Genomic DNA, 22,173 nt, shown 5'->3' with positions numbered 1-22,173 from the left:
ATCTGTTGGCGGCAGGCGTCCATGCTTAAGATGCAATTATGGTGCTTTTATGATTGAGTTTGATCAGTAAATAAAACCACCATCAAAATTATCGCCTACTTTGGCGATCAAGATACGAATATATGGTGCATAGCGTTACAGGAACATCTATTTGTGTGGTTGTGTATGCCGTTGTGGTGGACTGAACTCAGTAGCGTCCAAAAGTTCTTGATTGCCGAGAGCGCTTCTCGATCTAATTGTAGTCGTTTTTGTGACTACCAAAGGTCTCTCTAAAAATGCGATTCAGTCATCTGCAAAACACAAACTTTAAATGAGCTCACTGCTTAGACCATTCGGCCTCTCCCATAAACCTCCAAGGCCAAAGCCTCACGAAAGTCACGCAATCATTCACGCGTAATGTGAGACTGAGAGGCAGCAATCACCAGACTGTGCTACCAAGCTGAACAGTTAGATTACAGTTGATTGCGTCATAGAGCACTGCCAGTGAAAGTCTCTTACGGAGATGACCCCCGCCGACGTCCGATGACAAGACAATCGCTGGAAGACGACGCACTACCCGGCAACTGAAACTCATGGTCCGTGGTGCCGGCGTTTTCAGCTCATGATCTCAGCGAATGTCCTCCGCAGCTAGTGCTGCATGGATGAAGGCACGGGGTTTTCAAAGAGCCGCTCGTGGGGTAATGGCCAACCATAATTCCCATAAAAGTTCGGCTCCCTTTATTTGGGATTCACTGATGCTTTTGCCATCTGCCTAGATGTGTTCACCAAATGGCCTCAAAAATAATGTCATGGCCAAACAGTTCAAATGGAGAAAGCTTCTTTAGCTTCATTTAATCCACTTTATATTTTCCTGTTGTTCAACAGAGAGTCATAAGCTTCGCTCTCTGACACACTTGCGATGCTTGCCGCGTTACGCACGCCGCCAGGGCTCTTATCTGCATACACACCCACTTATGCCTATACATATCACCGATAGCACATTTCAACAGCCCACTCTTGACATTACCCTTGGCCAATCGTCCACGTCACCAGTTCTACGCAGCGGACGGTCCGACCACGAGCCAACCGCCGCGGAGCACCCTAGCACTGTCCACACTCTCTGCGGAGCACCCCAGCGCTGTCCACATTCTATTCAAACACGCTCGGCGCCTCGGCGCCCGCCGCGAGCGGTCAGCGGCCACCGACGCCCCGGCGGCCGACAAGCCGCAATCTCGGCCGGAAATCTTCGCGGCGGCCGGCCCTCGAGATAGTGACATGGCCGACAATCGGCTAGAAGGCGCAGTCGCCGCTACACAAACAGTCCGGCCGTCCGCTCGGCCGGCCGCCGCCAATTACGTTGATGCAATTTTGTCGGCGCGGCCGGGCGGCGGCTCAAGTGGCGGACGGGAGCTGTGTTTGCACGGCCGCGGGCCGGCGACGCCCCGATCGGCCGCGAGCTGTAAAAACGAGTGCAGCTTGTCCGCGGCCGGCCGACCGGTCTGGCACCCCGGCTGGCCGGCGAATGCATGAATAGAGGTGAAAGGGAGGGGCGGCGGCGGAGCCTTGCGACGGCCGACGGCGGAGGGAGGAGTCGCCTGAGAGAGAAAGCGAGTCGGCGTGCGGGTGAGAGGAACGGCAAGAGTGTGACCGTGTGTGTTGTGTGTGTGTGTGTGTGTGTGTGTGTGTGTGTGTGTGTGTGTGTGTGTGTGTGTGTGTGTGTGTGTGTGCATGTGTGCGTGCGTGTGTGGGTGTGTGGGTGTGGGTGGGTGTGTGGGTGTGTATGTGTGGGTGTGTGGGTGTGGGGTGTGTGGTGTGTGGGTGTGGGTGTGGGTTGTGGGTGGTGTGGGTGTGGTGTGGGTGTGTGGGTGGGTGTGGGTGTGGGTGTGTGGGTGGGTGTGGGGGGTGTGTGGGTGTGGGTGGTGTGGGTGTGGGTTGTGGTGGGTGTGGGTGGGGTGTGGGTGTGGGTGGGTGTGTGGGTGGGTGTGGGTGGTGTGGGTGTGGGGTGTGGGTGTGGTGTGGGTGTGGGTGTGTGGGTGTGTTTGGGTGGGTGGGGTGTGGTGTGGGTGTGGGTGGGTGTGTGGGTGGGTGTGGGTGGGGTGTGCAGGAGCGCAGTCAAAGCCTAAGCAAGGGTGGGCACAGGTTGACAAAGGGCCCTCTTATGGTAAAGGACCCCCCCCCCCTAAAAAGGATATTTCCGGACATGGCCCATTGGCTGGTGGAGCATGCTGTTCTTAGACTATAACACATTACAATTTTTACCTTCTATATCTGGAATGGAGGCCGGGCGCAAAAACAAATCTGGAATGGAGCGCAAAATCAGTTTTACCCGAAGTTTCTTAAAGTCAATGAACTGAAAAGTGCTGCGTTAAAGGACTGCATGAAATAATTCGATGCTGCTCTTTATTTTGCAAAAGGCCGGCGGATTTTTTTTTTTAAAAACCGATTGTAGAACGCAAAACTGTTTCTGTTACTGTTCACTTGTCCAGAGGACAACCATAAAGCTGTAGAAAATTATTTGCTCCGGCAATATTTGAACCGTACGACCTGATTTTGAAATAAATTCAGAAACATCATTTTGCAGTGATCGTTATGCGTGATCTCCTGGCCGATCCGGAGCCCCTAGAGGGATACATTATATTACATTGGTCCACTCCTGACGCGGGAGGGCCTTTGCGGAGTTGGCCCCGAACCAACGCCATTGAACCGTCACTGACGCAACAACATCTCTTATCGTCGCAGGCACGAAGATCCCAGTTCGGCTTAACGGGCCCATTCTGCGATTGGGTTGGGGGGACCACCGTTTGGCACTGGGGCCCTGAATGATAAGGAACCCTCTATTGCCCCAATACAAACACTGATCATAAGTTCTATATTTTCTTGTATTGCCAGGGGGCCCCGACCAACGCAACAGACCTCGGTCATTCGGGCTCCCGCCCCCGTCCCTGCTCGCAGATCCTCCCCTGGTCAGTTCGAGGCCCTTCTTGACGCAGGATACCGTATTAGGCGCTGTGGGCCCTGAGGGATACGGGAGCCCCGATCCATGTAAATCGCCAGCCCGACATTGTCTCCTCTTGGGAAATGGCCCCCAGAGCTCAGACCAGCAGGGAGCTCACTGTTCGTTGCTCGTGATCTCTGGCCGAAATAGAGGAGCGCTCTGTCTCAGGGATCCATATTGATTCTCTTACTGACATTTTAGATCACGGGCCTATGAGCGAAGTTCCTTAATGTGACCTACAACTAGCTCTTCAGACATTTCAGAGATACAATCGGGTCCTTGATCTTTGGTTTCGAGAGGCTCTTCGTCTCTTCCCCCTTCTGGCCCCCTCAAACACCGCTCGGGGCCACTTGCCGCCACAGGAGCCCTGTTAGGCCCTGTGACCCCTGACCGGCGTAGGAGCCATCCATTGTATCAGGGACCCAGAACATTAAAAATCATGAGCCTCGACCTCGTTCTGCTGGGGAAATGGATCTCAAGGGCTCGACGGACATGGAGCCGACCGTTCGGTGTTCGTGGTCTGACCCGAATTAGACCTCCGCATTGTATCAGGGTCCCTCAAACGTTACAAAAGGAGATGTGGCTCATATTTCAGGTTACGGAACTACGGACCGAAATTCTTTTACGTTAACCTTCAGCCAGTCCTTCGGATGCAGTCCCTGATGCGCTCCAACCGGGCCTTTGATAGTCGGTTCCACTGGGCCGCCCTGGGCTGCCTCTTCGGCCTCATCGAACACTGTCTTTGGTCGGCTCGGGGCCCCTTACGAGCACAGGATCCTCTGTTAGACGCTGTGGGCCCCCTGACAGATACAGGGACCCCGACTAGTGCAGGACACTGGCCCCGGCATTATGTCTGATTGGGAGGTGGGTGGGTACCCAGGCCCACACGGGACACGGAGCCAACTGTGCGGTGCTGGTGGTACCTGACCAACATATGGGCCCCATATCGACTCAAGGGGTCCTCGATCGGCGCAGAGGGTCCTCTGACCGTTAACTGAGGGCCCGTCTTCGTAGGTTGGGGCCTCTGAGTAAGACTCCGACCAGTCCTTTGTGCCCTTAGGACCTCTAATTAGGCCCTTGATCGTCGGACCCGGTGGGTCTTCTAGGCTTTTCGACCCTGATCAATCACTGCCTCTGGCCGACCCGGGGTCCCTTGCCAACACAGGGCCCTTGTAAGGCTCTGTGGGGCCCTGAGCAATGTAAATCACCGGTTCCGGCTTTGTCCCTGATTGGGGAAATGGGGCTTTGTGCGCCCCCCCCCCCCCTGCTGCGCTTACTGTGTGTGTGTGGTGTGTTTGTGTGTGTGTTGTGTTTGAGTTTGGTGTGTGTGTGTGTGTGTGTGTGTGTGTGTGTGTGTGTGTGTGTGTTGTGTGTGTGTTCGTGTGTGTGTGTGTGTGTGTGTGTGTGTTGTGTGTGTGTGTGTGTGTGTGTGTGTGTGTGTGTGTGTGTGTGTGTGTGTGTGTGTGTGTGTGTGCATGTGTGTGTGTGTGTGTGCTGTGTGTTGTGTGATGTGTGGTGTGTGTGCGTGTGTGTGTGTGTGTGTGTGTGTGTGTGTGTGTGTGTGTGTGTGTGTGTGTGTGTGTGTGTGTGTGTGTGTGTGTGTGTGCGCGCGCGCGCGCGCACCCGTGTGGGTATGTGTGTGGCGGCGGAGAGCGCAGTCGACGAAGTCGTGAGAGATACAGACGGGGACAGAGAAAGAGAGGGATGGAAAGTGAGGGCGTAGAGAGGTGAAGAACACGAGACCACTTTTCAATCAGCTTGAGGTTTTATCAGACCTTTCTGTCCGTGGGGGGATCCTCTGGCTCTGAAATGAGTACCTGGCACATGATTAACATGCAGTGAGCTCACTTCCCTTCGGCTTCAGCCACTCAGAGCTGAGCCGACGTCGCCGCCCGTTGCGTGTTTGAAATGCTCGTCAGCGCACCGTCGGCTGTTCCACAGGCGGGCGTGGGAGTGCCGCAGCGGCCTCCGACGCCCTCGAGATCCGAGACGAGCCCGGCTGAGGGCGGTAAGTGCGCCGCCGTCCGCCGCGCTCTCGCGGTCACGTCGCGTCCTGACGAGGGGGAGGTGGCCGAGCGCCTGGCTTTTACCGGGTCGATGGGCCCTCCCGGGGTCACCGGCGGTTCTCCTGACCCCTCCCCTACCACCCGGACGCCTGGCTCTCCCCGGGTCAATGGGCTCGCCCCGAGGTCACTGACGGTCCTCCAGTCCCACTCCCTCCCCCCCCCCCCCCCCGTCGCCGGACGCCCGGTCGACCATCTCGTCATAATGCCGCCATGAAAATAGGCTGATTGTCTGGCATGAATGGCGACCGGGTGGGGGCGCTGGCTGGCCGGCAGAAGGACTATCACCGCCGGCGCCCGGAGGCCACCGCTGCTAGGGCTAAGAGGCCATCGTCTTGGAGCAGGGAGGTCACAACCGCGAGGCAGGGAGGTCACCTCCGCGGGGAAGGGAGAGCAAACACTGCAGGGCAGGGAGGTCACCCGCCACGGGGAAGGGAGGTCACCACCGCAGGGCAGGGGAACCCCCACCGCAGGACAGGGAGATCAATGCCGCGGGGAAGGGAGATCAACATCGCAGGACAGGGAGATCACCACCGCAGGGCAGGGAGATCACCACTTCAAGGCGCGGAGCTCACCATCGCAGGACAGGGAGATCCCTACCGCAGAGCAGGGAGATCACCGCAAGGCAGAGGGATCACCACTTTAAAGCAGGGAGATCACCATCGCAGGGCAGGGAGATCACCATCGCAGGGCAGGGAGATCACCATCGCAGGGCAAGGAGGCCAACACCGCGGGGAAGGGAGATAAACATCGCAGGATAGGGGAGATCACTACGGCAGGGCAGGGTGGTCACCGCCGCGGGTCAGTGATGTCGCTGCCGCTGGACAGGCCGCGTCATCAGCGGCCCTCGCGGACTGCGTCGCTCGCCGCCGGGCCCGCCGGCCGGGTCATCCGTCATCGGCGATGAATCTGTGTCTTCATCGTGGGAAACGGCCGGTGTCATCAGTCAGAGGTTACGGGGACAGCACGGAGCCATCGTTAAAGGGTGGGGACCCGATCATTGCTCACAGGCGAGGGCCGGCAGGGGCGTTATTGATAGTCGCCGGTAGGATGTGATCAGCAGCGGCGAATTTAGAACACAAGTCGCCGGACCGCAGTGATCAATGGCCGTCTTATTCGACCGAGTCTCGGCGAATCTCACAGAAAGCACCATTTGGCAGTGGCAGCGGTAGGTATTTGATTGCTTTTGGATACTTTGCCAGAATGAATTTGTCCGCTTGGCGCCTGGTGATCTTTTTGTTGATCATTGGCAAGTAAACAACATGAACGTTTAGGCGCGATTTTGGAAGCTGAGTTCAGCATGGTGTGCTCGGCATGGCACCTATCCTGTCAACTAAATGACTTTACCGATGATCCATCTTTTTAGACGTGATTACTAGGCCAAACAATGAGGAATGCCGGACGTTTTTAACACGTTACTCGTGAGGACTCACTACTGCACGCCACTGATATAATCATGCCTGAAATGGATAAAAGCACGCAGCTTACCAGCATTGAGTCGTGGGTGCGGGCTGCCATGTACCTAGCGGGCCTTGAAACCGGTATATTTCGGGCGGCAACGACGCTGCCGTCCAAATACAGAGGTGATTGCAAACAGATCACACGGAGCTAACGTAACACAACCTGCGCCCGGTCCGGGAAGTTCACCCCCCTCCCGGGTCTCCAGCTTCCAGACGTCGCACGAGAAAGCTAAGATACGTCTGTGAAGGTCTCGTCAAATCACGAGGAATGCATGACAAATTTTTTAAACTTTGGTCAAATTTGAGGTCACGAGATATCCGAAAAAAATATGATGAATGCAATTGAAACATATGTTAGCATGTCAGGACGGATATTGAGGGAACAGAAGTGAGAGTCTAGATGGCGAGCAGTCCATTCCGATCATTTTGTATCCTCGCAAGGGTCAGGTCACGTCAGGCCATTGTTCAAATTTGGCCTACCATAGCCTACGAGGACGATAATTTTTGTTTCCTTTTACATGGTGCTCTTATTTCATTCGGTGCGGCTGTGGGACAAAATTATCCCAGGCATAAAAACACTATTTAGGCTGACCCAGAGGTTTTCAAAAAGTGAGATAGGTAGAGACACCAAATTCACAGAGTGAATTAACTTTAACGTAAACTGACTTGTGTCAAAAATTGAGGTTCCTAGGTCATGACCTCGAGTTTAAATAAGGTGAAACAAACTAGATCGGTGTTTTAAGTTCCAGATCGGTTCCAGATCGGTGCCTTAAGTGTCCCACATCGGTTCGAGATCGGTGTCTTCCGTGCCCCAGATCTCCTCATGCAACCACCGTGAGGCTAAGTCCCTGTTCCAAACAAAACATCCATGAAATCAGTGTCCTTGTTTGACCATTGTGAGGTCAAGGTGTCCAAATATCTAAGGTATTTTTCCTATTTTGTCGTTTGAATAAGCGTCAGGGAGTACGCTAACCGGCATGTTCTTTAAAAAAAAATAAGATAATGACCACGCTAACTTCAAGTCAGTGACCTAGTCTGGCTTTAAAAACGTCCATGGAATATGTCTGTTGCGGTCCCTGTCATTAAGAATTCGAAACGAAGCACTAGAAACTTTTCCATCAAACAAAGCTCTTGAGTAAAAGAGCAGGTTAATTTTTACCTCGGTCTGACCTTTATACCCTAGGTCAATACGATATCATAATGGCTGTAATTCTAAACTTAATTCGTTAATTGCCTAAAAACCATCTCAGATAGGTGGGGCTTTGTCTAGCACTCCGTTGTTGCAGCACATACAAAGATTCCCTAGAAATGTCCTTCGCTGAAAGCAATGACCTGAATTTGACCTGCCATCGGTCAGCGGCCACACAAGGTACTTTCTTTTACATCAAAATATTTGGTATTCAATTTTCTACAGGTGTGCAAAGCTTACCGTGGCTACGCCGCGTCGTTCGGAAATCACTCTCGAAAAACCTTTTGGGGGCCAATTTGACTCCTCCCCACCCGAGCGCGGGTTAAAAGACACTAGTTGCGCTAACGGGCGTCGTAATGTTGCGCGATCATGGCACTGCCGCGGCCACTCACCCCGACCCGTGGCGCTCGGGGCGGCAGCACTCTAGGGCCCCGAGAGGTCACCGTGTGACCGCGCACGAGGCCCTCGTGTGCAGGTCGGCGCGCCCGGTCACTCGCTCACGGGGATAATGTGGGCTAATATTGCAGAATCTAGTCAACTGCAGTGCTCACGCTGACGTAAGATGTCAGAGGATAAATGACAATTTTCCGAGGTGTATTACGTAACACCGTTTTATCACATGTAGCACATTTCCCAACAAATGCGTTTTGAGGCGAGCAGTGGCACAGCATTGGTACAGAAAATGGCGTCAATGCACTGCTCGCTGTTCGGTGGCACAGTAGCATAAACAACGTGTCTGCATAAGGTTGCTTAATACAAAAGCATTGCTGTAGATTCTGAAACTCTGCCAGCGCTTTGGAGGCGGTATAAGTAATGCATATGACCAGCATATCGCTTTAAAGTTTTGCCGCCATGGTTTTTACCTGCATCTAGTAAAATAAAAATATATAATGAACGTTACGACATCAAAGAAGCTCGATGCACTGGTGTTCACTAAAATTTATCAAGTAACTTTGTGCTGTTTCTCAGGGCTGTTTCCATTCCCCGATCAGTCTTGTTTTTCACCAGATATTGTAACCCTTTCATGTTTTCTGGGTCAACACTGTATCAGCCCTTCGTGGCCCGCTGGGTTATATGACAGCTGGTAATGCGTACACCAATATCCGCTAATCCAATCAGGCCAGCGCGATGGAAAAGCAATGTTGCCCTGGAGGCAATCTGGGTCGCCAGCCGGTGCCGGGACCCCCGACGAGTTGTGACACAGTTCTAGCCGGCAGCGTGTGCTCGCAACAGACTTGTAGGAGCATTTAGACGTGGCTTTACGCACACCTGGATATAGTCAGCTTGCATGCTGAGTTGATTACACGGTGGCACCTAATGGACCTGTGCACGTGATTTGATTATCGTGAATTTCCACTGTCGGACAATATTGGCGCGGAGGCGATTAACAGCTTAGGCCGAAGCTAATTATGACATAACAGGATTGACCGAGATTAATTTCTAATGGCGAACTCGTCTGTGTGTGGGTTTCACAGAGAAATAACGTAGTCCCGTGGTGGAGCTCGCCAGCATTGAGCGAGCAGCAATGGCGGACACATATGCAATGCCTCGACTTCCCTTGGACAAAGGGGAATTTTTCCCCGCCCCAATGGCCGTCATGCCACCACGTCCCGGCACACCTGGTTCTGTGCATTTGACCTCTTCGGTGACCTTGACCTCTCGCCTGCCTCATGACCTCAGTCGACTTTCTGCCACCTCGCTCATCACCCTCCAGCTAGCTGAGAGAGTGCCGCTACGCACCTTCTACGACGGACTCTTCCGCTTCCCCTGCCGGTATGGCGTACAGCTCTACAGAAAAGCCGCAGAAATCTTTGACAGACTGCAAAGCGGCTACGTTCCAGGCAGCAAATGCAATCTGGTGGTTGAAGACATTGAATTCAGCAGTAATGAAGAGAAGAAGCTCGCATTTGAGCTGGCATACGCGGCCATGAAATGTGAGTGCCGAATTCCGTGTCATGCAGCACTTCAGCTGTCATGAGCCTGATCTTGGTCGATGACTGAATTAGTGTATTTTTACTCCTTCCCCAGATGAAGACGTATTGCGCCAGACCTTGAATGACGTGGGATTCGTCGCTAAATACCCCGAGGTAAGGGGATAATTATACTGTTTGAACAGCAATCATTAGCTGTCTCTAGTCATAACGCCGCATGCAAATAACTTCAGCAAACGCTGCATGTACCATTTAAACGGTCCCCAGATGTTAGAATGGGCAATACATTAAAAACATTTTCATCATTGCCCTCAGTTTGATATACATTAGGTAGCCAGTTATGGTAATTTAGCAATTTCGCATGATGTGTTTACAAATTCGGCATGTCGGTTGAAATGTGTTATCGAGAATGAACCACGGCGAAAAGAAACGGCCACAATGATTTTTTATGACGCGATCGTTCGGTTATTTATTAAATGTGGGGTGCTGGCGGAGTTTTAACTGGGTGGTGGAAGAAATCACTAATTTTGGGGGACTATAGTATCCAGTGCATTACATTGTAAAGACGGCTATGTTCCCTTAAATTTGGACCACCCAAGGGGTTCGTGAGCATCAAAGTCCCGATTATGCTCACCGCGGCGTTATCTGCCGAATGTGCCAATAACACCTTTGTGTTATGAATATGGCATGTTTGCATATCTTGTATATATATATATATATATATATATATATATATATATATATATATATATAAAGCTAGTCCCTTACATTTATGATGCCTATGCCTGCCCGTGTTCTATTGGCGAGGAACAGACATAAGCAGATATGCAAACCACAAAACCTGCCATCGAGCAATTCACGGCCGGCACCGTGAGCAGCCTGATCTTAAGTCCATGCCCGCCTCACCCAGTTCCAGGACGACCTGAGCCTGGCGGCAGTGATGCTGTACGACTACCAGGACCGGCGGTTCCAGCGGCGTCGGCCACTCAGCTCCGAACGCCGCCAGCCGCGCCACCGTCGGCTGGAGGAGGCGCTGTTCCAGCTGCGCACCCGGCTCTCGGCGGCGCTGGCCAGGATCCGGATCCTGCACGACGCGCCCAGCCTGCGGACCCTGCTGCCGGCCGACCTGCAGCCGCGCGAGACGGCCAAACACCGGCCCCTGCACTGCTGGCTCAACGGCAACAAGGCCAGGCGAGTCGCCCGCCAGGCGGCGCTCGGCGGGCTTGCAGTGCCTCTAGCCTTGGCTCGATCTTGTCGGCGTACTTACTGACTTGTAGTCAAGACGGACGAATTGATGCAACGTGTATGGCTGTTAAACGTCCCGGTGTATTCTGGGTAGATGTGCTCCAAGGCTGCGGGGGGGGGGCATGCAAGGCAGCTCACGGTCCGATTACTCGACCTCGTCGAATCTTGCATCCCTTTCACCGACCCTCCGCCCAGAGGTGTGGCACCCTCTCCAATGCCCGTCATTGTGCGTGGACATGGTAGGAAATAGCGCCGCCCGCTCACCACGGACATTTGACCCACCTCTTCTTTCCACGCGATCTTCCAGCTCGCAGGAGGCACTGGACAGCCTGTGGTCAACCTTGAAGGTGCTGCAGCCGGGGTTGTCCAAGACCGACTTCCATCACGACAAAGACTTCCCAGATCTGCTAATTTTCGAACCCGGCTGGAAGGAAACTATAGAGAAGACGTCCACTTTCAAAACCCGATGGATAGTGCTGCAGGTGAACACCTTTGCAAACATTGGGCGCAAATAAGTTCTTTGATATATTTCGCACATATTTCTCCCAAACCATGATCATTATTTCGAGTGATATTTTGTTCCTTGTATATCTGTATCGGGACCTTTACTACATATTTCGGTGTGTAAATTGCTGGCAGATGCCTTCCAATGTTGCATTGGTAGCAGCCACGCATCAGATCAAGTATACATCTGTGTATATATATATATATATATATATATATATATATATATATATATATAGTGTGAGCGCGCGCGCCATTGAGTAACAAAGGGAGCATGTGGCGTTGTGTAGTCGACAGCTACCGAGGGTTGAAAGTGCCCATCATTTACAGTGGGACTATAGTAGAGCGTGTCGCCTTGCAGCGCTAGCGGTCATGCCACGCGACACTCGAGCGGAGAGGGCTTGTCTTGATTGCGGCGTTCGTTCCTCCAGTGACGCTATCTGACAATGCCCTCGGCGAATGCTGTCTGCCCCTTGTCCCTGCCGTTGAAGGCCTGCAGGCGATGACACCATCTGCCACCTCTCGCTGTAGGAGAAGGCGGGCTGTCTGTAGTCCCACGCAGCGGTGTTGCCTGCCCGCTTTTTCCTCTCGCGGGAGAAGGCGTGCTGGCTGCCGCCTCTCCCCAGGAAAGGGTTCATCTGTCTGTAGCCCCGAATGCTCACGCCGTGCGACTGGTCCCTGGCAGGGGATGATGGCTGCTGTCTGTGATTTCCAGACGGTCACACCGCCTGACGTCTGTCCCTGCAGGAGAGGATCTGTGATCCCCAGACGGTCACACCGCCTGACGTCTGTCCCTGCAGGAGAGGATCTGCTGGTTACAGCCTGCAGACCGTCACGCTGCCTGACGCTTCTCCCCAGGCGACGCTCCCCTGCATGTCTCTCCCAGACCATGACGTAGCTCAGCCCCAGACCGTGACCCGCCTGCCTCCACCCCTCGTGTAGGAGAAGGCCTGCTGCCTGCCGGCGTACGCGTTGGTGCAGGAGCTGCGCCGGCTGTGGCAGCGCGAGCCCGAGCTGCGCGGGAGCCTGCTGCACGCCGGCGCCGGCAGCGGCCGCTCGCTGGCGCACGTGTCCAGCCGGCTGCCGGCCGGCGTAGGCGTCACCCGCCTGCTGGCGCTGGCCGGCGACAGGTCAGAGCCGCGGCTCCATCAGCCGCGCGTCAGACTCGCCGCCCAAGTTGGCCGGTGCGCCGCGCTGGCCGCCACTCTGCGGGATTGTCGGCGCGGCGGGGCCGGCGCCGGCGTCCTGCCGGCAGGGGCGGAGGCTGGCGTGGAGGGGCGCTCGCCTAGCGTGGCACGGACGCGCACAGGCGTCAAGGTCGCCTGCAGAAGCGATCGTGCCCCACCCCATCGTCCCACTGCTGATGAGCCCCACGCCTTCAGTGTCTGCAGCGCTGATTGCTCTGTGGATCAACGATGCTGTGCGTTTATGGTCACTTCAGGCAAAAAATGAACTGGGCGTCGTAGAAGGCGTTTTGCGCTGATATAAAAGCCTGGTCTTTGTGAGGTGCAGCTGAAACAGCGTAGAATGTGCCGGCCCAAATCCACGAAAATGACCCCACCTCTATTTCAAGTGCCTGATTGTTCGCCTCGCTCAGCTGCCTGGACCGAGAAACTTAAGGGTAGGGCCGAGGCACCCTCTCAGTAGCCCATTTTATGTCATCCTCAATGCCCCGGGCTCGACTTTATCAGGAGTGTAGCTCAACCCAATCATGATGTTCCCCAAGTGCTCCGAACTGTCACTATCTTCATCTAAGTTTTAACAGAACGGCTTCCAAAAAATGAAATACTTTTCCGCTGAGGAAATTGGATCGCGAAAGTTTTTCAACGCATTATTGCTTTAGAACCGACAAGATCTTCCAATTTTCCCGTGTTGGGCGCCCATAGATGACTTAAGCCATACATGTGTATTGGGAGCTCTTATTCTTCGAAGTGCAAGGCATCAAAGCAACGGTGTTGACAGTAAACGCGACGAAAAAGTACATTGGAGAGCTTGCTGACACCATTGCCGTTCTGTGTATGACAGCTATTGTTTGTTTGGATGTGTTTTGTCGCCGTGCTCTCTGCCACGTCTGATTTACTTCAAAGACAGAACGAGCAAAAGCTACATTACTGTAAGTAATTTCTCTTTAAGATGGACTGCCCGCAGGTTATACGCCTCTCACAAGTCTTGCCGTTTTGAAGGACTTCAACGTAATGCGTTTCAGACACTGCTGAGCCTTTTTGGCTGCTACATGAGCTGTAATGCCGATACTCGATGCCTTTCTCTTCTAGGCCAATTTTCTCATCGTAAACTATCCATATCGAAAGGTCTTTTATTGCTCAGTTCAAGCTTTGATTAGGTCTAGATCAGTAAAGATAACTTTCACAGAAACATCGGCGACCCCACATCATGAATGTGTTATTCATTCCTGTTCAGCTCTTGTTCATTCAGTTCTTGAGACAAATTACTGGTCCTCTGATGTACAAACTACGGACCATGTCTATTCTGCACAGAGCAGCGGTAAAGGCAGCGCTTGTGACAGACCCCAATGGAAATCGTATGCGGGACGGGTTAGGCACGCGGCCAGCGACCCCGGCCCCAGCCCCGCGGCGCCGACTGCGGCCTCCATTAATGCTGGCGTTGGCCGCCAAATGGTCCGCGGCCGCCTCGCGAACGTCGGAGCCCACACCGAAAACGACCGCCGCTCGGTCTTCAAGCACGTGTACTTGCTCACGACCGACGTTCGATCGCGGGATAATGGGGTTCGAATTGGACGGCGGTAGCCGTGAGTGGGCCATCCCGATCAAAACCCGATCGTTACATGCTGTAATCAAAGCGATGGCAAACGAGGAGTCATCGGCGCCCAGCAAACAGTCGACGTGACGACTCGAGACCTGTCACGGTCAGCTGAGCGGCAACCACGCCGTGTGTGAAGCGGGACGGTCCCCCGATCGGAGAGCCCCCTGCCCCGGCCGGATCGGCGCCCAGCAAACAGTCGACGTGACGACTCGAGACCTGTCACGGTCAGCTGAGCGACGACCACGCCGTGTGTGAAGCGGGACGGTCCCCCGATCGGAGAGCCCCCTGCCCCGGCTGGGACGGACCACACCGACCCTGACCTGACCGTGATCCCGCTCTGACCGGAGCGCGCTCCCCCCCCCCCCCCTCCGCAGACGGGCCGTGGTGGAGCGGCAGCTGCAGGACCTGGGCGTGGCGGGCGCGCGCGTGCTCAGTGGCGGTCTGGACACGCCTGGCCGCGGCCACGACCTGCGGGACGTGGTGGCTGTGCTCGTCACGCCCGAGACCACCCATACAGCGCTGGCTGACCCCGTCGAATGGGTCATAGAGGAGGGCGGAGGTGAGCGACTGCCGGCGCCGGCCGGCACACGCCGCGCTGCGCCGGTCAAACGCGGCGCCGCCGCCGGTCGCATGTCCCCTGGCGTGATTTTATCAATTTAATCCAGGGTTGTGGCACAATTATGCGGGGGGATTGTATTTATAGGACCATTTAATGTATTGTCGGCGGTTTGATTTCACTTCCTATGCCAAGTGGGGAAGAATCTGGCGTATATGGACAGGTAAATGTGTTATGATTTAAATTGTTTTGTTCTGCACGATGCATTCTCCTGCACGCTGCTGCCTGCTGTAAGACATCTCCTTTTCGACCTCATTTGATTTATCATCATGAGTGCAAAATGATCGTCCGGTGAAGGTTTCAGAGAATGTTTAATCCATATGCCTGCTGCAAAGACTCACTATGATGTAAAGCTTCGTTATAGGCAATTCAGTTATATGTGCATCCCATCGCTCACCATGCCCACGATCATTTTGTTGTCTGAGCCTCCGTACCAAACAATGAAGAAAACAGTGGCGCTGCCTAAGCAGTTCAAACGGATGCGTTGGGCTCAGACCGAATAACTTTGTTCGTGTTAATGAGTTAACTCCTGCTTAGCTGAGCGTGTGTCACTTCTCACTAGCGCGCCTACCAGCGGATAGCGTCCCTGTGCCATATCGGCTGTCTGGCCGCCGAACCAGCCGCATTAGCGGGCCGGCCGCATTTGGCGGTGCACTGTCGCGGCATGACAAGCCATTCGTCGGCCGCCAGACATATCGCTGCTGCGAGAGCTCTCCATGGAGCCAAGCCGGTCGGCGCTGCCGCAGCGGGTCGCCGCGCTCGTCACTGATCAGAACGAGACCCTGCTGCGGGCTCTCCGGCTGCCCAGTGAGCGCCGCCGCCGTGCCGCCCTCGCCGCAAACCGGCGCCACAGCCGGCGCTGTTTGGGGCCGGGCGGGGGAGCTGCCCCTGCAGCTTTGGAAAACAGGGCATGAGCACTGCAGCGCTGAGCAGTGAAATGGATCAACGCTCGTGTCTGCCCTTCCACCTCCAGCTTGCTGGGGAAGTTCCTGTGAGCCAGGGGATGAGCTATCCAGCCCGATTAGCCGTATCAGCCAGAAACGGCTGCAGGTTACAGCAAGCAGACGCTGTTAGGTGGTCATCGCTTCATAGAGTGGTTCCTTCAACAGCCACACGATGACTGGCAGGGATTTACAGTAGACTTGTGCATGTAGACAACAACAGAGGTGCCGCAGTACGAACTGGGCAGGATTTATTGCACATCCGTTCCAGGAGGTGTAGCTTCTTATTAATTGCGGAGAGGGCCTTCAGCGCCCCCCCCCCCCCCAACTTGGACTCCAGCTCCCCCAGCTTTGTAAGACAGTTGGCCAAATCTGGAGAGAAACCTGTGTGTTGGCATATTCAAGGGTTAGATTGGGGCATTGTTCACTGTTCCCCCACCAACTCATTTTGTCAAATCACGCGCCTGATTCGCGCCCTCCCCCTCCCGAAAGTTGGGAGATCGTGAAGCGACTCTCCTCTAACCTTGCCTGACATAAACAGCGTGTCCCTCTTTCTCGAGCGTGCCGCAGCCTGGAGTCGTGCGCGCCGGCGCCGCCCTCCGTTCGCGTCCCCGCGGCCACGTCCGTGTGATCTAGTGCCGCCGCTCACATCCGGGACCGGGTAAGAGCGGTGGCTTACGGCGCGCGGCGATCGTTCGACGGGACCGCCCGATTGCCCCGGGGAAATGGCTCGCTTCCCCCCCCCCCCCCCCCCCCCACCGCCGGGCGCCTCCTCATCACGGAGCGACAGTCACAACGCGATTTACGACCCGGGAGGCAGATGCGCGGCAGGGCCGGGAGCCGGCGGAGCTGGGAGACCGGCCAGAGACAGGCCGGAGCTCGGAGGGAGACGGACCGGCCAGGACAGGGAGGCAGGACCGGACCGGTTCAGGACCGGGCGCCAGTCGGCAGCCGGTGATGGCGGTGGTTTGGGGTCAGAGCTCGGAGGGAGACGGACCGGCCAGGACCGGGAGGCGGGGCGTTCAGGACCGGGCGCCAGTCGACAGCCGGTGATGGCGGTGGTTAGGGGTCAGAGCTCGGAGGGAGACGGACCGGCCAGGACCGGGAGGCAGGACCGGACCGGTTCAGGACCGGGCACCAGTCGACAGCCGGTGATGGCGGTGGTTTGGAGTCAGAGGATTCAGCTGTTTTGTGGCGCAGCGTTCAGGACGAGATGAAGGTTGCAGCGGAACGGCAGCAGCGACGGAGTCGGTTGACAGGGAGCAGGGACGACGAGAGCGAACGTCCGGAGGCTGTAGCGGATGGACGGGTGCGTGACCGCACATCCATTGGGGTTCCTGACCCATGTGCGAGGGCGACCAGTGGGCGTCCAACTCACAGACCGCCTCGTTGACTCCTACCACTGGGCCCGACACCAATCTTGAACCGCACCAGCCGGACAGACATGCTGTTTGCTTCCTCGCCCGAAAAAAATTGTCACTACTTCTTCACCATGGACTCGACGCATCGTGTGCGATGCTTCGGAGACGGGTGATCCCCGGCACGTATTAAGTCGCGACCAAGTGCGTTTTCGTGTACATTTTCTGCGTAGCGCCGCGTACGTTGATGTTTGCTCACTTACCTTTACTGAGTAGAGCAGTGAGTAAAGCTCTGCGAGGCAAAGAGTGAGCTTGCCTTTTTTATTGTCGTCCCCTATAACCGTGACGGCTGGTCCCGAAATCTCTGTGATGTCATTGGCTCTGCCATCCGTCTGTGCCGGGATTTTAGGACACTCTCTCACTAACAACGGTGGCGGCCTTGCGAGTAGAATAAAAGGAGCCGGGCGGGGGCGTGATTCAGCTTGATCGCTAAACACGACTTGAGATGTTTGGTACCTAACGTAATCGGATTGCATTGGCATGGAATGGCCCTCCCGCCAGTCTATCAACGGATACGGATTTGTTTGCAACTGACTGCATGGACCGGCCGCTAAATAATCAGACTTGACCGACTTGTGGATAAACTGCCAACAAACAACCTGGGCAGCTCTAGCGCCCGAACGTGACGTCGCAAAGAGGGAGTGCCCCGCGAGCTTCTGTAAATCGCGGTAATGTTTACAAATGTCGGTGACCTCGCTACCGACGGTCCACACAGAGTGGAGCATCGTTAAACGTCCCCAGCGGGCAGGCAAATGGTAACGGGGGGGAGGCCGTGTGGCGCCGGCCGGATCAGCAGTGTCAGCCGTATCGGCCGATGGACTCGTAAACGGCCGCTGCACTGGCGTACCAGCGCGGTCAGCTCGCTCCTCCCGGGGCACGTGGCGGGCGAAGAGATAGGAATGCATTGGCTCGTGCAGCAGCGGGTATTGACCCCTTATCCGCCAGCCTGTTGAGAGCCCGCCTCTCCGCCGCTGTCAACATCGATGGGCCACGATACTTACTGGTTGATAGTGTATCGAGCCAGTTCTGGTCCGTAAACCATGCTGCATGCGGTTTAATGAGCCGGTAAATGCATTCATCAACCGGTACGCCTTAATTTCGTGAGGCGTTTCTTTGCTGAGATTTCAGACAAGACTCTTCAGGAGATCCATACCTCATAAACCTGGTTTTTACCTAACGAAACGAAATGATACGCATCAAGTGCTTGTGACATTATCACACGCCAGCCATGAAGTTAAATCAAATATTTTATTCGCTATACTGAATCACGCATTGATAGCAGTTCCATGGATTACGTTCACCTGTCTTTTAGCATCACAACACCGCCACGTCAAAGGTACTTTGCTGACTGCATGAAGTTAAGTCCTCGAGAAATTATGGCTATCAATAGTCCATCACACAGGCAGACGCCGCTTAAATCATCATGTCGACAGCACAAAACGCCGATGTGAATATCAATGTCTTGTCCAGCATCTATGTTCTGCCGCTTAGGCGTTCTCTCACACACTTGTCACTGCTACCTCACACTGGCTGACGTGACAGATGTGTCTGCATACCGACAGCAGGTCTGCAGCGCCGGCCTGCCGAGGCGCGGTACGGGTGCGGGTGCAGCTGAGCCGATGAACATCGATCTGTCAAGATAGCGACATTCGATCTGTGACGTCATGTTAGGCGTTCATCTGCGCCAACTCCGTTTGTGATTGTGTCACTCAGCGTGGTTTTATGCTGTAGCAGCACGCCTCCTTGCGTGATTCTCTTCAGGGCTGCAGCCAACAAACGGTCATGCGAGTGTTGCGCGCAGCCGGGCCCGCTGGAGCAGTCTCATGCTGCATGGCGCTGCAGCGTGTGGACGTGTAACCTAACAACACGCTGCTGTCGATAAAAGAATGTCACCGGCATTCTTATCATGGCCTCTTGTTAAACTGAACTCGTGGAATTCGTCATTAGAATGGCCATGCAACAATCACACCAATTTCCCATCCCACGACGTTTGTCTCCAACTCATAGCATACGAGCTTGCCGCCAGGTGTCACCCTGCGGGTCGGCGCCCGATTGACCGTCGTTCCCGGCCATGCCGCCAGATGTCAGGGTTGTCGTGTATGCCACCCACTCGGCTAACCGGGCCGAGAACGAGGAAGTGGTGTTCGGTGTGGTGGACGAGGTCAACGAGCAGCAGCGGCGGCGGTGGCAGGCCGCGCGGGACCACAGCAAGCTGGAGACCGAGGTGCCACGAGGGAGGCGCGCGCGGCCGGCCACAGACATAACAGATCAGTGTGGCGGAGCTTCATCACAGACCGGCTGCGCACAGGATACGGCAGGGCACGGGGCATGGCATTCGACCGTCTTATCCTCTATCTTGGTCCATCTTGCATCCTCGTAACATCCCCATTGTCCGGGACAGGCTGCATGCGCCAGCCACAAGTGGGCCGAGAGCCCCCGTGGGAAGGGGGACCCCGACCGGGTCCCAGCACACATGCGCGGGTTAAAGCTCGGTGGCTGGCTCCCCAGGCGCAGACAAGCCTGCTCCGACGTTAACCATTTTCCTTTAACCCGTGGCCCTGAAATGATCATTTCTGGTCGAAAGGACACCACTTCTAACAACCAAACAACCAAACAGAGCATACCGGGGTACACGACAGTGTGGTTCAGGAGGCAACAGGGCACCGTACTCGACGAGGTACAGGGCACGACAAGGTACGGGTCACGGCAGAATCCAGGGCGCAGTGCGGGATATGTCAGGGCGGTAAGACAGGGCATGGAGATGGCAAGGTACGTGAGGCACGGTAAAGTAGAGCAGAGTGCAGAGCACAGCAGGATACACGGTTCAGCATGGTGTGGGACAAGGTGAGGTAAGGACGGCTGGGTGCAGGGTGTGGGTAAGGCAATGCGTAAGGTGTGGTAAAGCACCATGTACTGGCACAAGATACAGTGTGTTTAGTATCGGGACCGACATAAACTAGGCTGGTTATTCCTTTGATTCACACCGCGCGTTGTAGTCACCAACGTCGAGCACGTCGCATAAGCTCGAAGCTTCTAAGGAGGCATTGTCTAAACAACCGAAATGGTCCGACGATAGCTGCAATAAAAGGTTGAACAACCATCATTGCTTGTGAAGACGCAACAACTTCCAGATGAATGGATCAGGACAGATGTCATGCATAATTTCCTGCCGATACGGGACATGATATAGTTTTGAGCCCTGTTCGTGAAATCATGGCAGCGGCTTAGTAAATAAAACTGTCTGGACTCCCTTACACTGGCCTGCGCGAGTGAAACTGTGTCATTTTCTAAATAGGAGTCGACACCAACAGGCTGCGAGTCCACAAATCAAACTGTCCTCGTTGTATTGGCAGACCCCACCGGACAAGCTGTTCGAGTTCCGTCAGCTCGTGACCATACCGGACGAAAACAACGAAGACATTGGCATTCCATTTCTCGTACTGCCACAGACCTCGACGTCGTCGGGAGTCTTCATCTCCGTGATAGTGAAAAACGTGAGTCCCCGCTAGCGACAAACCTGCCTAGCGAGCGGCGTTCCGCAGTCAGTGCGAAACGACGCCTCTGATAAAGAAATATCGTTGAGCAGTTCAAAAACCGGTCCAAAGTATCAAACAAAAGCTGGCTCCTCGTGCAGTTAGCGGACTGACTGGGAAGGAGCATCGCCGCTTCAGTGCCGTCCTCCCTGTCCGTGCCGCAGATGGACTTCATCCAGCGGGAGCACCGGTCCGTCATTGACGACGCGTTCGGCATGGGCATGCTAGATAAGGTGGGGGGTCCGGCGCCGGCCACCGAGCCAGCCGAGAGCCGGCCCAGCCGCCGCAAGCTGCGTCGGCCCAGGGCTGCCGTGCGCTCCGACCGGCTGATCGTAGTCGGCAAGAAGGAGCCGCCACCGGCAGCCGCCGCCGCCGCCACCACCGTACCGCTCCACGTGCATGTACCGCACCTGCAAGACTGCACGTGCACCGAGTGCGCGCGGCGTCGGCGCGCGCGGGCGCCATCGCAGCCGGCGGCGGGAGGCGGCGCGGCGCGGGACCGTCGGCGAGCGCCCGGCGTTCCGCCAACCGGCGGCGCCGCGCTCCTGGCTGCCGGCGCTGTCTGGCAGCACGGCAGAGAGCGCGGCGCCCAGCCGCGGCAGCGCCACCAGCCTGGGCGGCGAGCCCGGCCGCGGCCGCTGGGTGCCGACCGTGGTGCAGCTGCAGGCGACGCCGGCCGCCCGCCATGACGGGCACGTGCTCTCGCCAATCGCGGGCAGCGCGACCGGGCAGCGCGGCGCTCCGGAGCTAGAGCGGGCCCGTCAGCATGAGCGCGACGCCGTCGGCCGACTGACCCAGGCGGCTGACAAGACGTCCCGCGAAGCTATTCGCGCCATCCAAGAGCAGATGGAGGGCGCCTGGGGCGCGGCGCGCCGCGAGCGGGACGCCGACACAGCGACCATGCGCGACCTGGAGGACCTGGAGCGGACGCGGCTGGGCGCGCAGCTGTGGTGGGCGCAGGCGGCGCGCCGGCCGGCCGGCGGACTCCGCTCGGCCGGCCTGCGGCCGCACGTGCGCCAGCTGCTGGCGTCGCGCGGCCGCCAGCTGTGGCGATACGCACCCGAGGAGCGGCCGGCGCCAGAGTGGCCGACGGCCGGCCGCCAGCGCCGCCGCCAGGTCAGCCAGCCACCCAAGCCGGCCGCGCAGGACGACGAGGCGTCGCAGGGCGACGCGGCGCGCTGCAGTCTGCCGCGCCTGCCGCCACGCACCCGCCACCTCTCGCTCGGCCCGCCCCTGCGCATCCACAAGGTCAACATCGGCGAGATGCTGCCGCTGGCGCTGCAGGCGCCGCCCGTGTTCTGAGATCGGCCACCAGTCCCGTCGCTGTCCTCATCCCGTGTATTACAGAATCAGCAGCCGAAGAAAATTGCACGGAAATCCGCGGTGACGCACTAACACTGACAACGTGCTACACACTAGCTTAGCTCCAACACATATATCATGAATGCAGTCGCCCAGCGGGCGAGGCACCGCCCAAACTCAGCTGGTACAAAAAGACTATTACGAACGAGCAGATAC

The 22,173-nt window shown here is 56.1% G+C and overlaps 3 protein-coding genes across 3 annotated transcripts in view; 2 read left to right on the top strand and 1 right to left on the bottom strand.

The window, feature by feature from the left end:
- LOC119092456 (RING finger protein 121-like) overlaps positions 1 to 6,395 on the bottom strand; it is a 15,237-nt gene extending 8,842 nt beyond the window's left edge. Inside the window, 1 exon segment of the mRNA XM_037215418.1 lies at positions 6,385 to 6,395. Coding sequence (XP_037071313.1) covers positions 6,385 to 6,395 — 11 coding nt within the window.
- A 2,726-nt stretch (positions 6,396 to 9,121) lies between these two features.
- Positions 9,122 to 12,763, top strand: LOC119092455 (putative methyltransferase NSUN7). The gene is made up of 6 exons (XM_037215416.1): positions 9,122 to 9,620; positions 9,715 to 9,773; positions 10,528 to 10,808; positions 11,170 to 11,344; positions 12,309 to 12,401; positions 12,749 to 12,763. The coding sequence occupies exons 1-6, from the start codon at positions 9,212 to 9,214 to the stop codon at positions 12,761 to 12,763; spliced, it is 1,032 nt and encodes a 343-aa protein (XP_037071311.1). The 5' UTR covers positions 9,122 to 9,211.
- A 1,795-nt stretch (positions 12,764 to 14,558) lies between these two features.
- Positions 14,559 to 21,957, top strand: LOC119092450 (uncharacterized). The gene is made up of 7 exons (XM_037215412.1): positions 14,559 to 14,706; positions 15,454 to 15,570; positions 19,204 to 19,346; positions 20,476 to 20,616; positions 20,820 to 21,088; positions 21,375 to 21,594; positions 21,802 to 21,957. The coding sequence occupies exons 2-7, from the start codon at positions 15,480 to 15,482 to the stop codon at positions 21,955 to 21,957; spliced, it is 1,020 nt and encodes a 339-aa protein (XP_037071307.1). The 5' UTR covers positions 14,559 to 14,706; positions 15,454 to 15,479.
- The last annotated feature ends 216 nt before the right edge of the window (positions 21,958 to 22,173 follow it).

The sequence above is a fragment of the Pollicipes pollicipes genome, unplaced genomic scaffold (assembly GCF_011947565.3).
Source record: "Pollicipes pollicipes isolate AB1234 unplaced genomic scaffold, Ppol_2.1 Scaffold_3447;HRSCAF=4054_pilon_pilon_pilon, whole genome shotgun sequence".
Taxonomy (NCBI): domain Eukaryota; kingdom Metazoa; phylum Arthropoda; class Thecostraca; order Pollicipedomorpha; family Pollicipedidae; genus Pollicipes; species Pollicipes pollicipes.
The sequence above is the reverse complement of the archived record's forward strand: the minus strand, read 5'-3'. Positions and strand labels throughout refer to the sequence as shown.